Below are 15,357 nucleotides of genomic sequence, written 5' to 3' on the forward strand. Positions count from 1 at the left end.
CTGTGTAGCCTTGGCTGTCCTAGACTCCCTTTGTAGACCAGGCTGGCCTCGAACTCAGAGATCCACCTGCCTCTGCCTCCTGAGTGCTGGGATTACAGGCGTGTGCCACCACCGCCCGACTTATGCTTGATTCTTGAATCCAGCACTTCCTAGCTGAGGGATCGAGAGTGAATGATGACCATCTCCTCTGCCTGTTTCCTCACCTAAGAAATGGGAGTAACAGGAGACGCTTCATATGGTTGAGGAAACGAGACAATATGAGGCTAAGTTTAGAATGCTGTCTGGCACATAAAAGCACTCAACTAAGGGTAGCTATTATTATCAAACTCAAGACTAAGAAAAATGTACTTAGCAATGATAAAAATCAATTAAGTACATACTGAATGCCAACACACTCCTGCTGTGCCAGGCACTATCTAAGAGAAACGTATAATACATGGCCCTTCGTCCCACAAAACTAGTATTGCTCTAGTGACAAGGTCAAAACGTGTGGCTTAATTAGGATTATAAGTAGATACTAAACTGTGGGGAAAACTGCTTGTTATGTTTAAGGGAAAGGGACCAAATGACAGCTAACATGTTTTATGTATTCACTCAGTAGGCAGCAGGTACTGTTTATCTTTTTGAGACAGTCTCACATAGCCAAGCTGGTCTCAAACTTGCCATGTAGCTGAGCCTGGCCTTGAACTCCTGACTCCTGTCTCCCAAGGGTGAGGATTACAGAAACTTACTTGGGGTTTTTGTCTGTTGGTTTGGTTTGGTTTTTCAAGATGAGGTTTCTCTGTATAGCTCTGGCTGCCCTGGGCCTGCCTCTGCATCCCAAGTGCTGGGATGAAAGGCATGCGCCACCACCGCCCAGCACCAGGAACCCATGTTGTAGCAGGCACTGTTTTGGCGCTTCACAGAAGTTATCTCAGTCCTCAAAACCCTAGTTGACAACCACAAACGAGGAAACTGAGCAGGAGAGGAAAAGAAAAACTCACCAAGACACTTACGAAACCAGCAAGACGCTGAGGGAAAATCCAAATTTAGTTCACAAACATTTAAAAGCTCAAAGGTTTCTTAGCTTTTCTGTAAACGATGCAGAGCCTGGCGTGATGGCACACCCCTTTAGTCCCACTACCCTGGAGGCCAAGGCAGGTGGATCTCTGTGAGGTCCAGGGCAGCCAGAGCTACTTGGTGAGATCCTGTCCCAAAAAAACCCAGAAAAGCACTGAGTGGTGGTGGTACACACCTTTGATCCCAGCACGCAGGAGGCAGAGGCTCTCCCAGTTCCGGGACAGCCTGGTCTACAGAGCAAGTTCCAGGACAACTAGGGCTACACAGAAAAACCCTGTCTCAAAACAAAAAATTCAAAATAAAACAAGCAAACACAAAAGCTACCAGAGTTGGAGGTAGCACCTCATATGCGTAATCCTTGTACTCATGAAGTTGAAGCTGGAGGCTTCCATGAGTTCAAGACACCTGGGCTACAAAATGATATGCTGTCTCCAATAATAATGATGAGGATTTTTTTTTTTTACAATTTCCTTTTTTTATATTTATTTTAATTATATGAGTATTCTACCTACATGTATGTAAATGCACCACCTGTATACCTGTATATGCTGGGAAGTGAGCGCACGTCACAGCAAATACTCTTAACTGATGAGCCATATTTCCAGCCTCAGTATTAATAGTTTTCTTTAAAAAAAAAAAAAAATCAAGCCAGGCGTTGTTGCCCACGCCTTTTATCTCATCACTCAGAAGGCAGAGGCAGAGGCAGGCAGATCATTGTGAGTTCGAGGCCAGCCTGGTCTACAAAGTGAGTCCAGGACAGCCAAGGCTACACAGAGAAACCCTGTCTCAAAAACAAACAAACAACAACAACAACAAAAACCCAACAAAACAAAAATGCTTGTTGTATCCTAACTGAATGAGCCTATCATATACTTGGACTGAGATAAACAGCAGAAAAATAAAGATGAATGAGCCCTGTTTCCTACCTCGAAGGAACAATCTAGGAGGGAAGATGAGCATATCACAAGGAACCACAGCTTCCAGTAAACACACAAATACACACACGTTCAGCTCGGCAATTCTTTAACCTTTCTCAGTCTGTTTCCTAGCCCATACACCAGGAATATTTGTAATTATTCCACAGGGTGGCCATGAATGAAGACATCACATGTAATGCACTTTTCATACTGTGTGGAGCACTTTGTACTTAGACAGTAGCTAGTAACAACATTACTAACTGTTGCCTAATGGTTCCCTTGAGTCTGATGCCTAGTCAACAGCCAAGTCAGTATCTGTCACCAAGGAAACTGCTCCTATTCCCCACCACCACCTTCTTAGTTCTTTAAAGACTCACTCTATAGCTCACGGGGGCCTTGAACCCATGGAAACTGTCTTGCCTCAGCCTCCTCAGAGTTGGGATTATAGGTCTGACTCATTGCACCCAGGTTTTGACTTTAAACTCACTCTCAATTCCTCCTTCCCTCTCTCCATCCTTCCTTTTGGGAAAAGTCTCACTATGTAGCCCAGGCTTGCCCTGAGCTCACTGTGCAGTCTATGCTTGCCTCGAAGTCATGATAATCCTCCTGCCTCAGCCTCTCAAATGCCATGATTATAAGAGTGTACCACTACGCTCAGCTCCACTTTTAACTCGTTTTGATTTAAGTAAACAAAGATTTGCTGTTAAAAGAACCTATATCAGTTCCTATGCTTACTGCACAACATAATACTCAAATATAAAACTTTCCACATATAGATATTCAAATTAGGTTTAGTCCCAATGAAAAAACTTCAGCTTTGTTTTTTGTTTTGTTTTGCTTTTGGTGTTTCAAGACAAGGTTTCTCTGTGTAGCCCTGGCTGTCTTGTAACTCTGTAGACCAGGCTAGCCTCTCAAACTCAGAGCTCTACCTGTCTCTGCCTCTTGAGTGAGGGGGTTAAAGGTGTGCACCACCAAAACCTGCCACAAAAAAAATTTTAAATTGCTTATTATTATTGCGTGTATATGTGGAACATACACATAAACTAATGTAAACACACACATTGGACATGCCAGGAAACAAGTGTGTTTGAGTGTGGAGGTCAGAGTACAGCTTTGCGGAGTTAATTTGCTACTTCCACCTTCACCTGGGTCAAGCACTTTACCTGAGCCATCCTGCCAGCCCCTTGAAAAAGAATTTTCTGATTTGACAAGCTGGATAGTCTTCCTACCTCCAAACACCCAGTCCTAACCCTCCCCACCAGAAACCTTCTGCCTCTCAAATTCTACAATATATATTTAGTTTTAAAAGCAGAGTGACTAGCTGGGTGTTGTAGTGCACACTCAACAGGCAGAGTCAAGTAAATCTCTGAGTTTGAGGCCAGCCTGGTCTACAGAGTTAAGTTCCAGGACAGCCAGAAAGAACTACAGAGAAACTGTCTCAAAAACAAAATAAAACAAAAACAGCCATAGCTCATGCTTTAAAGTTTAGAACATAATTGTAATTCAGAACTGACTCTACCTATTAGCAGAGCTCACAAAAACGCAATAATAAACAACACAGATGTTTGTCACCATTTTTAAAGTAAAGTTGCCTGTTGTTCTGTTTACAAAGCTCTGGGCTGTTTCTGAAGTCCAAGAAACGGCCTGAAAAGGACTCTCAACTACAACCTTGTACTCTAACGGTAAGGAGAGTTTTAAGAAAAACAATTTTAGACTAGTACTGACTCTACCTGGTAGGTACTTGTGGCCAAGAGTAGTTGAACAGAGAGGCAGAAAATGAAATCTTCATGCTAGAAAAATTTACAACGTCTTTGCTACAAAAGACAACCTAAATTAAAATGTTCCCGGTGCGTTCTCCATAATAAAACAGGAGTCCTCCCATCCCTTAAAAATACCAGCCACTGACTGACTTCCAAATTAATTACAGGAAGCACAGTGTATTAAGTCTCCCAAACACACGCATTCGCCACTTCCCTTCATTGAAAAGTTGCTGATGTCCTAGGATCCAACCGCTGAGCAGACTGTGACCCTAAAGTCGCAACCAGTAAGCTAGCCCTGATCTGAACTGAGGAAAACAAGGTGGGTGGGGAGGCGGCGATGACAGGAAAAACTCGGCTGACCAACTGCGCCCAGTCAAGACTGCTCACAGTCCTGGAGATGACACACACTCCCTTCTCACTCTCGGGGTGTCGGCTCTGTTGACCCCCAAACACGGTGAACCCACAAGATAGGGGTGTGGACATATAGGGCCCGAGCCTGACCCACCGGGGGAAGACAGCTCGCCGCGCCGGGGAGTGGAGGCTCGCGGCGGCCTCAGGTGTGGCCTGGGCTGCGCCCCGGACCCAGCTCCCCATCTTGGCAGCTTCACCCAGGCCTGTCTTCTCAGGTCGCCCCCGTCCCCCCCGTCCCCCCCGTTCCCAAGTGGGTCCCCTCGCTCACTTGCTTGGCTGATCCGCTGGATGTTACCACTGCACGTCTGGATGATGCTGTTGAAGTCCCGGGGCTGAGGCCCCGAGGGCCCGGGGTTCCGATACATGTCTAAAGGACCGTAGGACATGACAGCAAGCAGAGACCCGGTGGCGCTTCAAGGCGCTCCTACCGGAAGCCGCCACTGGACGGGCCCAGCAGCTGAGAGGAAAACCGGGAAGAGAAAGGGCGGGGAAAAGAATCCGCGACTGCGTGCGCATTGGGCATTGGCCACGCCCACAAACCGTGCGCGTGCGCGTGCGCGCTCTGCCATTCCTCAGTGCGCGTGCGCCACTAGCCCAATGGAAGGTAGTCGCTTGAGAGTTTTCAAACTGCCGGCAGAGAGTGTCTGCGCAGGATCGAACTCTTCCAGCTGAGCAGAAGGCGCGCCCGGTTCTCGACAGCCTGCTGGCCGCCGACATGCTCATCTGCATCCTGCTACTCGGCACGGCATCGATGCTCAGCCACCCTGAATACTCTTTTCCAACCCATGTCAAAACCGAGGTGAATGCATAAGCACTGGACCAGTACAAGTGCGGTTGTACCGGGACAGGGTTCTATGGTGAAAAACTGCTCAACACCTAAATTTCTGACAAGAATAAAGTTACTTCTGAAACCCACCGCCAACACGGCGAACTCCATGCTTCTGCGTTTCAAGGGATTCTGGAACATTGCCGATAACATTCCTTTCCTTCGAGGCTAGCCTGGTCTACCCGGTGAGTTCCGGGACAGCCAAGGCTACACAGAGAAACCCTGTCTCAGAGAAAACAAAACAACAACAACAACAAAAACATTCCCTTCCTGCGGAATTCAGTCTTGAGATATGTGTTGCCAGCATTTGATTGGCCACCAATGTACAACGTGCACCACACCTAACAACTGGGAAGCCTTCGCCGACCTCTCCGGCCACACCAGAACCCCACCTCTTGTAGCAGATGATTGTCAGACTCCCATGGCGTGACAGGGAAGAAAAGAGTTTCCTGATTCAAAAGATTATGGAGATAGTTATAAGAAAAAACAAAAATCATCCCTGGTCCCCAGGGCACAAATAGGATGTTTACATTCTTTGCCCAACACTTGACCCACCGGTATTTCAGGACAGGCCAAAAGCATTCACCAAGGGACTGGACCAGAGTGGATGTAAGCCGTGTTTATGGAAAAACTAGAGAGACAACATAAGCTGAACTGCACTTATTTCTTATTTTTCTTTTATGAGATAGGGTTTCCCTGTGTAGCCTTGGCTGTCCTGGACTCATTTTGTAGACCAGGCTGGCCTTGAACTCACAGCAATCTGCCTGCCTCTGCCTCCCTGAGTACTGGGGATACAGGCATGTGCCACTGCGTCCGGCTCCGTCTTTCTTTCTTTCTTTTTTTTTTTTTTTTTTTTTTTGGTTTGGTTTTTCAAGACAGGGTTTCTCTGTCCTGGACTTTTTTTGTAGACCTGGCTGGCCTCAAACTCTCAGCGATCCACCTGCCTCTGCCTCCTGAGTGCTGGGAGTAAAGGTGTACGCCACCACACCCAGCTCTATGTAAGGTCATTTTTGACAGCCATGCTTTCCTCTCTTCCTAGGAACGTCACAAGTTCCAAGCACTTCCAAATAGTGAAGTCCAGGCCAACCCTTGCAGCCTTTTAGTTAAGGTGGCACTGAGACCGCAGTCTATCTTAAGAATATTTACATAGACAAACTTTGTTTATAGTTTGAAGGTATGTATAGCACAGTCCATAAAAGAGCAGAACAGTGCCTTGGTTTTTGTTTGTTTGTTTTTTGTTTTTTGTTTTTTTAGTTTTTCGAGACAGAGTTTCTCTGTGTAGCCTTGGTTGTCCTGGACTCACTTTGTAGACCAGGCTGGCCTCTAACTCACAGTCATCTACCTGCCTCTGCCTCCCGAGTGCTGGGAGTAAAGGCATGTGCCACCATGCCCAGCCAGAACAGTGTTTTGTATGATAATAACATCACATTTAGAAAATAAGGCTAAACATATTTTAAGGCAGTGCTTTAAGTTTTAACATTGTTTTGTTTGTTTGGTTTGGTTTGGTTTAATTTGGTTTTTGGTTTTTCGAGACAGGGTTTCTCTGTGTAGCCTTGGCTGTCCTGGACTCACTTTGTAGACCAGGCTGGCCTCGAACTCACAGAGATCCACCTGCCTCTGCCTCCTAAGTGCTAGGATTAAAGGCATGGGCCACCATGCCAGACAAGTTTTTTGGTTTTTTTTTTTTTTTTTTTTTTTTTTGGTTTTTCGAGACAGAGTCTCTCTGTGTAGCTTTGGCTGTCCTGGACTCACTTTGTAGACCAGGCTGGCCTCGAACTCACAGCGATCCGCCTGCCTCTGCCTCCCGAGTGCTGGGATTAAAGGCATGCGCCACCACGTCCGGCCCCAGACAAGTTTTAACATTGTAAACAAATGAATGTTAATACAGCAGAACATTATACCAGATCAGATGACCAGGAAGCTTGCAGGTGTCCCTTGGGAGAAACACAACTATCTTGCTAATTTGAATAGACCTTTATAACTTTGAAATAAGAAACATTTTGAACCAGGGTACAATAAAATGAGACTTATTGGTTTCTTTATCTAAAAGGAGATAAACAGAGGTTAATTATGAAATTATGATTAAGAGGTTTTATATATGGTCCAAACATCACATCCAATAAACAATCATATAATTTTTTTTTTGTTGTTTTGAGAACAGAAAAGGAATTCAGAGACAGTTTTTATTTTTAAGAATTGGAAAGTACAGTGTTAGAGAAAAGAGGCAAGGTTTTTTTTTAGTAGAGAGCGTGGTGTATCTGACTCTCTCAGCCAGGAATTTAGCAAGCAACTGCAGCTGCCAGTCCCCTGGGTCAGGAGGCCTGGAGCTGCTTGCAATGGAGGATGTTGACTCCGCCCCCTGTTTTCCCTGACCTGCCTTCACCTTGCGGCAGCTGGGACTTAGGGAGTAGGGAGTGCATGTGCATCTCCTGTGCCTTTCCTGCAGACCTACTGTGGGGAAGAGGGAGGGGCCAGGGCAGCAGCAGGAAGCTAGCAGTCATGTGGCCAGGCCATGTGTGAGAATATACTTGGTCACAAAGCAAACCTCAACAGATACAAAAAGATTGAAATAATTCCTTGCATCTCCTCAGACCACCATGGATTACAGCTGGAACTCAGTAACAACAGAAACAACAGAAAGCCTACAAACTCACGGAAACTGAACAACTCCCTATGCAATAATATCTGGGTAAGGAATGAAATAAAAAAAAGAAATTAAAAACTTCCTAGAATTCAATGAACCCAAAGGCACAACATACTCAAACTTTTTTTTTTTTTTTTTTTTTTTTTTTGGTTTTTTGAGACAGGGTCTCTCTGTGTAGCCTTGGTTGCTCTGGACTCGCTTTGTAGACCAGGCTGGCCTTGAACTCACAGTGATCTGCCTGCCTCTGCCTCCCAAGTGCTGGGATTAAAGGCGTGCACCACCATGCCCGGCTAACATACCCAAACTTATGGGACACAATGAAAGCAGTGCTAAGAGGAAGTTTCATAGCACTAAGTGCCTTTATGAAGAAATTGGGGAGATCCCATATTGGCAACTTAACACACCGGAAAGTTCTAGAACAAAAAGGAACAGACTCACCAAAGAGGAGCAGAGGGCTGGAAATCATCAAATTCAGGGCTGAAATCAGTAAATTAGTAACAAAGAGAGCAATTTAAAGAATCAACAAAACCAAGAGCTGGTTCTTTGGGAAAATCAACAAGATAGACAAACCCTTAGCCAAACTAACTAAAAGGCAAAAGGAGAGTGATCAAATCAACAAAATCAGAAATGAAAGGAGAGACATAACAACAGACATTTCAGAAAATCCAAAGAATCATTAGGTTGTACTTCAAAAGCCTATATGCCACAAAATTTCAAAACCTAAATGAAATGGACAATTTTCTCTCTTTTTTCTTTTTTTGAGACAAGGTCTCTCTGTGTTAGCCTTGGCTGTCCTGGACTCGCTTTGTAGACCAGGCTGGCCTCGAACTCACAGCGATCCGCCTGCCTCTGCCTCCCGACTGCTGGGATTAAAGGCGTGTGCCACCATGCTTGGCTAAATAAATAAATCTTTTTTTTGTTTGTTTGTTTGTTTTGTTTTTGTTTTTCGAGACACGGTTTCTCTGTGTAGCCTTGGCTGTCCTAGACTCACTTTGTAGACCAGGATGGCCTCGAACTCACAGAGATCCGCCAGCCTCTGCCTCCCGAGTGCTGGGATCACAGGCCTGTGCCACTATACCCAGCTAATTAGCATGCTTTAAAATTTCTATGTTTTAAACATTTATTTTGATTCTGAATTAGTGTGTGTGTGTGTGGTGTGTGTGTGTGTGTGTGTGTGTGTGTGTGTGTGTGTGTGTGTGTGTGTGTGTATGTGCCTGTCTGTAGGCACGTGCGCCTGAAAGCAGCTGCCATCGGAATCCGGAAGACGGACGGTATCAGAGCCCCCCGGAGCTGGAGTTAGAGGCAGCGCGAGTTGTACAACACGAGTGCTAGGAACTGAACTCAAGTCCTCTGAAAAGAGCAGTAGCTTTTATTTTTATTTTATGTTTTGATTTTGGTTTGTCTGTCTGTGGTTCCCCTCTTCCCTGGGGGGCTGTTGGCCACCAGCCCACTGAGGCAGGAGGAGCAGAGGATGAGGCGCAGAGCCTGGCGGGCCGTAAGCACCAGAGAGCTCAAAGCCTCCGGGAACCACTCCAGGAATCAGTTCAACTTTACTCAGGGAGAACAAAGGCCATATAGCCCTTGGGGAGTGCGGGGGGAGGGGGGGCGCTTCCGGCATAGGGGTGCATAGTTGGTTGAAACCAGGCACTTTAAGGATGCTTGTTTTGCACTTGGCAACACGCTCCTATCATATGAACGGAACCCAGTACCTAATTATCCTGTAACAACAGGGAGGGGAGAGCTGGCAGGGAGCTGTGTCAAGGGCCATATATCAAATGTGGTTAGAGGCATCTATGTCTAAAGACACTCTCCAGATGGAGTCAGGCAGAGAGCCAGGGACCCTGCTGGGGAGAAGCCGTCCTGCACCTAACACTGAGCTCAGAATGGCTATCCATACTGGACTGGGAGGGCGGCATCCTCAAACAGCAGGGTCCTTCCAACAGCTGTCCTGGAACTTTCTCTGTAAACGAGGCTGACATCTTCCTCCCAAGTGCTGGGATTAAAGTTGTGTGCTGACTCCTCTTGCTTCTCCTTCTCCTCCTACCCCCCCCCCCCCCGCCATTCCTCTTCCGCTGCCACCACCCGGCTATTTATTTATTTATTTTTAATAAGTACAGTAACTACTGTCTTAGTGTCTTAAGTTTCAGGGTTCTTTTTAGATTTATTTATTTACTATTATGTATACAGTGCTCTGCCTGCATGTACACCTGCAGGCCAGAAGAGGGCATCAGATCACATCATAGATGGTTGTGAACCACCATGTGGTTGTTGGGAATTGAACTCATGACCTCTTAAAGAGCAGTCAGTGCTCTTATCTGCTGAGCCATCTCTCCAGCCCATATTCATAATTTTATGATGTGCCACTTGAAATATGATGTCTAATCTAATGGCTTTGAAATAATGAAAGTCTAAGGAGATGAAATATTTTGGAGCCAGATAAATTTTTCCTTTTTCTTTCTTTTTTTTTTTTTTTTTCTTTTTGGTTATTTTGAGACAGGGTTTCTCTGTGCACCCCTGTCTGTCCTGGCCTTGCTCTGTAAACCAGGCTGGCCTCGAACTCACAGCAATCCACCTGCCTCTGCCTCCCAAGTGCAGGGATAAAAGGCATGTACTACCACGCCCAGCACCGATCATTTCTTGAAATGTATAAATTTACCTCAATAAACAGTTTGTGTATGGTTTTTGTGTGTGGAGGGGTTGAGGTTTGAGACAAGGTCTCACAATCCACCATAATCTTCTTGCCTCAGCCTCCTCAAGGCTAGAATTAAAGATACTAACGTACATAGCTAATTTTACTGTTGTGTGTGTGTGTGTGTTTCTGTGCAGGTGCGTGTGTACATGTGTGTGCATACATATGGAGGAGAGCCTTTGGGTGCCATTCTTCTATTGCTGACTTTCTTGATTTTTTGTTTGTTTGTTTGTTTTTTGTTTTTTTGAAACAGGGTTTCTCTGTGTAGCCTTGGCTGTCCTGGGCTCGCTTTGTAGACCAGGCTGGCCTCGAACTCACAGCAATCTGCCTGCCTCTGCTTCCCAAGTGCTGGGATTAAAGGCATGTGCAGCCTTCTTGATTTTTCTAAGGTATGCATTTGTGTGTATATGTTTGTGCACTCGTGTGAACATGTGTGTATGTGTGTATAAGTGGGGTCAACATCAAGTCTCATCCTCAGCCACTCCCTGCCATCTTTTTTTGAGACAGTGTCTCTCTCTGAACCTAGAGCCACCAATTCAGGCTAAATAAGCCAACCAGAGAGCCCCGGGATCCTGTCTCCGAGCACCGGAATTGCAGGAAGTGGGACACACCCAATTCTTTTTTTTTTTTTTTTATTTTAACTTACATGTGTTGGTGTGAGGGTGTCAGATCTTGGAGTTACAGACAGTTGTGAGCTGCCATGTGGGTGCTGGGAATTGAAGCCGGGTCCTTTGGAAGAGCAGGCAGTGCTCTTAACCACTGAGCCATCTCTCCAGCCCGACACACACAATTCTTATGTGGGTGCTGGGAATTCAGGTTTGGATCCTCAGCTTGAGCAGTGGGACAGAGAACTCCCTAGCTTCTACTGTCTCTGCAATTTGTTCTGAGTCAGGGTCCTTTTCACTGACCTGGAACTTGCCAAGTTGGTTAGCTGGATGGTCAGTCCCAGGGAATCTGTCTCTGGCTCCCCAGCTCTCGGTTAAAAATATGTGCCAGTACACCTGGCTTTTTTTTTTTTCCTCAAGACAGGGTTTCTCTGTGTAGCCTTGGCTGTGTCCTGGACTCACTTTGTAGACCAGGCTGGCCTCGAACTCACAGCAATCCGCCTGCCTCTGCCTCCCGAGTGCTGGGATTAAAGGTGTGCACCACCATGCCCGGCTTTGGCTTTTTTTTTTTTTAAGATTTATTTAATTATTATTATTTATACAGTGCTCTGCCTACATGTAAACCTGCAGGCCAAAAGAGGGCATCAGATCTCATTATAGATGGTTGTATATGTATATATAGTTGTTGGGAACTGAACTCAGGACCTCTGGAAAAGCAGTCAGTGCTCTTACCCTCTAAGCCATCTCTCCAGCTCCACACTTGAGTTATTATTGTCGTCGTCGTCGTCGTCGTCGTCATATCATCATCATCATCATCATCATCATCCTCATTTTGGCTTTTTGAGACAGGGTTTCTCTGTGTGACAGCTCTGGCTGTCCTGGAACTCACTCTGTAGACCAGGCTGGCCTTGAACTCCCAGAGATCCGCCTGCCTCTGCCTCCCAAGCTCTGGGATTAAAGTAAATTGTGAGCCACCACCGCCCAGCCTACACCTGGCTTTTTTTTTTCTCCTTAATTTAAATTTTGTGCATTGGTGTTCTGCCTGCATGTATGTGTGTGTGAGGGTTTCAGATCTAGTAGTTACAGACTTTTTTTTTTTTTTTTTTGGTTTTTCGAGACAGGGTTTCTCTGTGTAGCCTTGGCTGTCCTGGACTCGCTTTGAAGACCAGGCTAGTCTTGAACTCACAGCGATCCGCCTGCCTCTGCCTCCCAAGTGCTGGGAGTAAAGGTATGTGCTACCATGTCCAGCGCAGCCCAATTTCTATGCTATCCCTGAAAAATGGAGCCTGGATTTTCAGTGGTCACTGTCTGTTCCAGGCTTCCATCCACTTTTGGCTTTCTTAAGAAACCTGGAGTGTCAGGTGTGGTGGCGCACGCCTTTAATCCCAGTACTCGGGAGGCAGAGGCAGACGGATTGCTGTGAGTTGGAGGCCAGCCTGGTCTACAAAGTGAGTCCAGGACAGCCAGGGGCTACACAGAGAAACCCTGTCAAAGAAGGAGGAGGAAGAAGAGGAGGAGGAGGAGGAGGAGAGATGGAGGAAGAGGAGAAGATGCCAAGCATTGTAAACACATTTTATATACACAGTCAGTGACCCCCAAGAAAACACGTACTTAATGAAGACCACCGGTAGCTGACAGTCTCACTCCCTGCCTTGATACTGCAAAGGAGTGAGACACCTGTAGGAACCATGGTCCATGTCCCCAGACACCAGATGAGGGAAAATTAGTTGTGTTTGGGGGGAAAAAGAGGGAGTGTAAGTTAAACGAAAAGAAACAGTAGTGAGCTTCATCTCGTTCTTCTGGTTTGGTCTCTGCAACACTGTGGATCAGCCCTTAGGGTGAGCCTGCCAGGTGAGCGCTTTATCCCAGCCCCACATCTCCAGACCAGAAGCGGTGTTCTGATCGCTTCAAAGCACTCCGGGCTGTGTAAAGGGATTATCAGCAGGCCTGAGCTATCAAGAGGGCTCAGGATCCCGTTTCCTTGGAAACTAGCACGTGAAGATAAATGTGGGATTCTGTCATTGGAAATTTCTTATCTGAAGCTGTACACCTGGCTTGGAAACCCAGGATGCTCCTCTGTCCAAGTAACCCAACTGTTCCAGATAAAACATTCCGTTCTTACATGTATTTCAAACAACACTTCGGCATTAGTCCTGTTGTTAATTAACAAAAGCAGTCTCCCCAGGATTGTCCCCATTAAGGTGAGATGCCTTTTGGTAGAGATAAGAGAATTGGCATGCTCTGAGGTCCCAGGTCCTTGCCCAGTGTCATACTGCTTGTTCAGCGGCAGCCAGGATTTATACATACCCTGTAGCCTAGGATTACCAGCCCCACCCAAAAGATGCGCACACTCGTGTGTTCATAAGCCAGCTGTGGGTCACAGGAGCATCTTGTAGGACCAAACAACATTTCTCAGAACTTTACTGAATAAGAACCGTTTTGCAATGGGAAGCAGATAGGAAGTATTTAGTTTGATGTGCCCATATTTGTTCACTCCCATAAGTACCAGACAAACTAGACGGGCGGTGGTGGCGCACGCCTTTAATCCCAGCACTTGGGAGGCAGAGGTAGGTGGATCACTGAGTTTGAGGCCATCCTGGTCTACAAAGTGAGTCCAGGACAGTCAAGGCTACACAGAGAAACCCTGTCTCAAAAAACAAAAAACAAAACAAAAAATACCAAACTGAGAGACAACATCACTCCAGAAATATTTAGCTAGTGCCCTGTTTTTTTTTTTTTTTTGTTTTTTTGTTTTTTTGAGACAGGGTTTCTCTGTTTTAGCCCTGGGACTCTCACTCTGTAGACCAGGCTGGCCTTGAACTCACAGAGATCTGCCTGCCTACATTCTGATTTTTGTTTTGTTTTTGTTTTTTTGGTTTTTCGAGATAGGGTTTCTCTATGTAGCCTTGGCTGTCATGGACTTGCCATGTAGACCAGGCTGGCCTCAACCTCACAAAGATCTGCCTGCCTCTGCAGATGGATCTCACAGGTGGATCGCTGTGAATTCGAGGCCAGCCTGGCCTATAAAAGGAGTCCAGGACAGCCAAGGCTGCGCTGAGAAATCCTGTCTCGAAGAACAAAAACCAAATCAAAACAACAGTAACCAGAGGTAGGATATAGTTCAGTGGCAAAGTATGGGAGGGAGAGGAAGGGAGAGAGGAGAGGAGGGAGAACAGGGAAGAGAGCAAACTTTCAGGAAAGATTATAGATTCACAGAAAAGAAAAAACTACCAGGCTGGGCATGGTGGCACACTTTAATCCCAACACTCAGGAAACCCTGTTTTGTAAAATAATAATAATAATTATTATTATTATGATGATGATGTTTGGTTTTTCCAGACAGGGTTTCTCTGCGTAGCCTTGGCTGTCCTGGACTCACTCTGTAGACCAGGCTGGCCTCGAACTCACAGAGATCCACCTGCCTCTGCCTCCCTGAGTGCTGGAATTACAGGCATGCACCATCACACCTGGCTAGTATATTTTCTACCAGTTGAGCAAGGTGGGTCATGCCTATAATCCCAGCTCTTGGGAGCGTGAAATTTGAAGTCACTCTGAGCTTCAAACTGAGACTTCCAGCCTGGCCTGATGGTGCATACCTGTAACCCAGCAGAGGGAGGTAAGTTTGAAGTCAGGCCAGTCTACATTTTAAGTTCTAAGATAGCCAGGACTATATAGTAAGATCCTGACTAAAAAAATAATTAATTAATTTTAAAAGGAAGTTAAGGGGGCTGAAGAGATGGCTCAGAGCTTAAGAGCACCATCTGCTCTTCCCAAGGTCCTGAGTTCAATTCTCAGTAACCACATGGTGGCTCATATCCATCTATAATGAGATCTGATGTCCTCTTCTGGCCTGCAGTGTGCACGCATGCAGAGAGCTGAATACTTAATAATAAATAAATAAATCTTTAAAAAAACAAAAAAGGAAGTTAAACATTCCTGTTACAATCTAACAAAACTTTGTTTTTATTTTCTAGTCATTATCTTTTCAATTTAGCTAATTTTTATTGTTTCTTTGTGAATTCACATCATGCACCCCAATCCTACTCATCTCCCTTTCTCCCCATCTCCCACCCCCCCTCCACCCTTACAACCTCTCTTCCAAAAGAAAACAAAGAAACTCGTCACAGTGTGTCCCACAGTATACCCCTTTGTCCACACTTGGCTTGACCATGTTTGTTTCAATGTGTCATTGGTCTGGTTAGAGGCCTCTGGCTTCTGCTACACTATCGGTACTGGGACTGAACTGGGACTCCTCTCAGGTAGCCTGTGGTCGCTCTGTGTCATGGCGACCCTGTAGTTTTGGATCTGTAGGACCGGTCCTTCACTCGCTCCAGCAGTTTGTGGATGGGTAGATGTTGGGATGGTCCAAGGCAAAACCCTGGATCTGGGCCTGAGAGGTCCCTGAGCTGGTCAGCCTGCCAGCTCTCCTGCGGTGCGCTCTCCAGC

General features: G+C 46.0%; 1 protein-coding gene and 1 long non-coding RNA gene across 2 annotated transcripts in view; both read right to left on the reverse strand.

Moving 5' to 3' along the window:
- STX12 (syntaxin 12) overlaps positions 1 to 4,653 on the reverse strand; it is a 32,617-nt gene extending 27,964 nt beyond the window's left edge. The window contains exon 1 of the mRNA XM_084787543.1: positions 4,416 to 4,653. Coding sequence (XP_084643669.1) covers positions 4,416 to 4,533 — 118 coding nt within the window. The 5' untranslated portion in view covers positions 4,534 to 4,653. The remainder of the gene's footprint in view (positions 1 to 4,415) is intronic.
- LOC311600619 overlaps positions 1 to 15,357 on the reverse strand; it is a 212,562-nt gene that overhangs the window by 93,818 nt on the left and 103,387 nt on the right. The gene's annotated exons all lie outside the window — the stretch shown is intronic.

This window comes from Acomys minous, assembly GCF_964271855.1.
Source record: "Acomys minous genome assembly, chromosome: 6".
In the NCBI taxonomy this organism is placed as follows: domain Eukaryota; kingdom Metazoa; phylum Chordata; class Mammalia; order Rodentia; family Muridae; genus Acomys; species Acomys minous.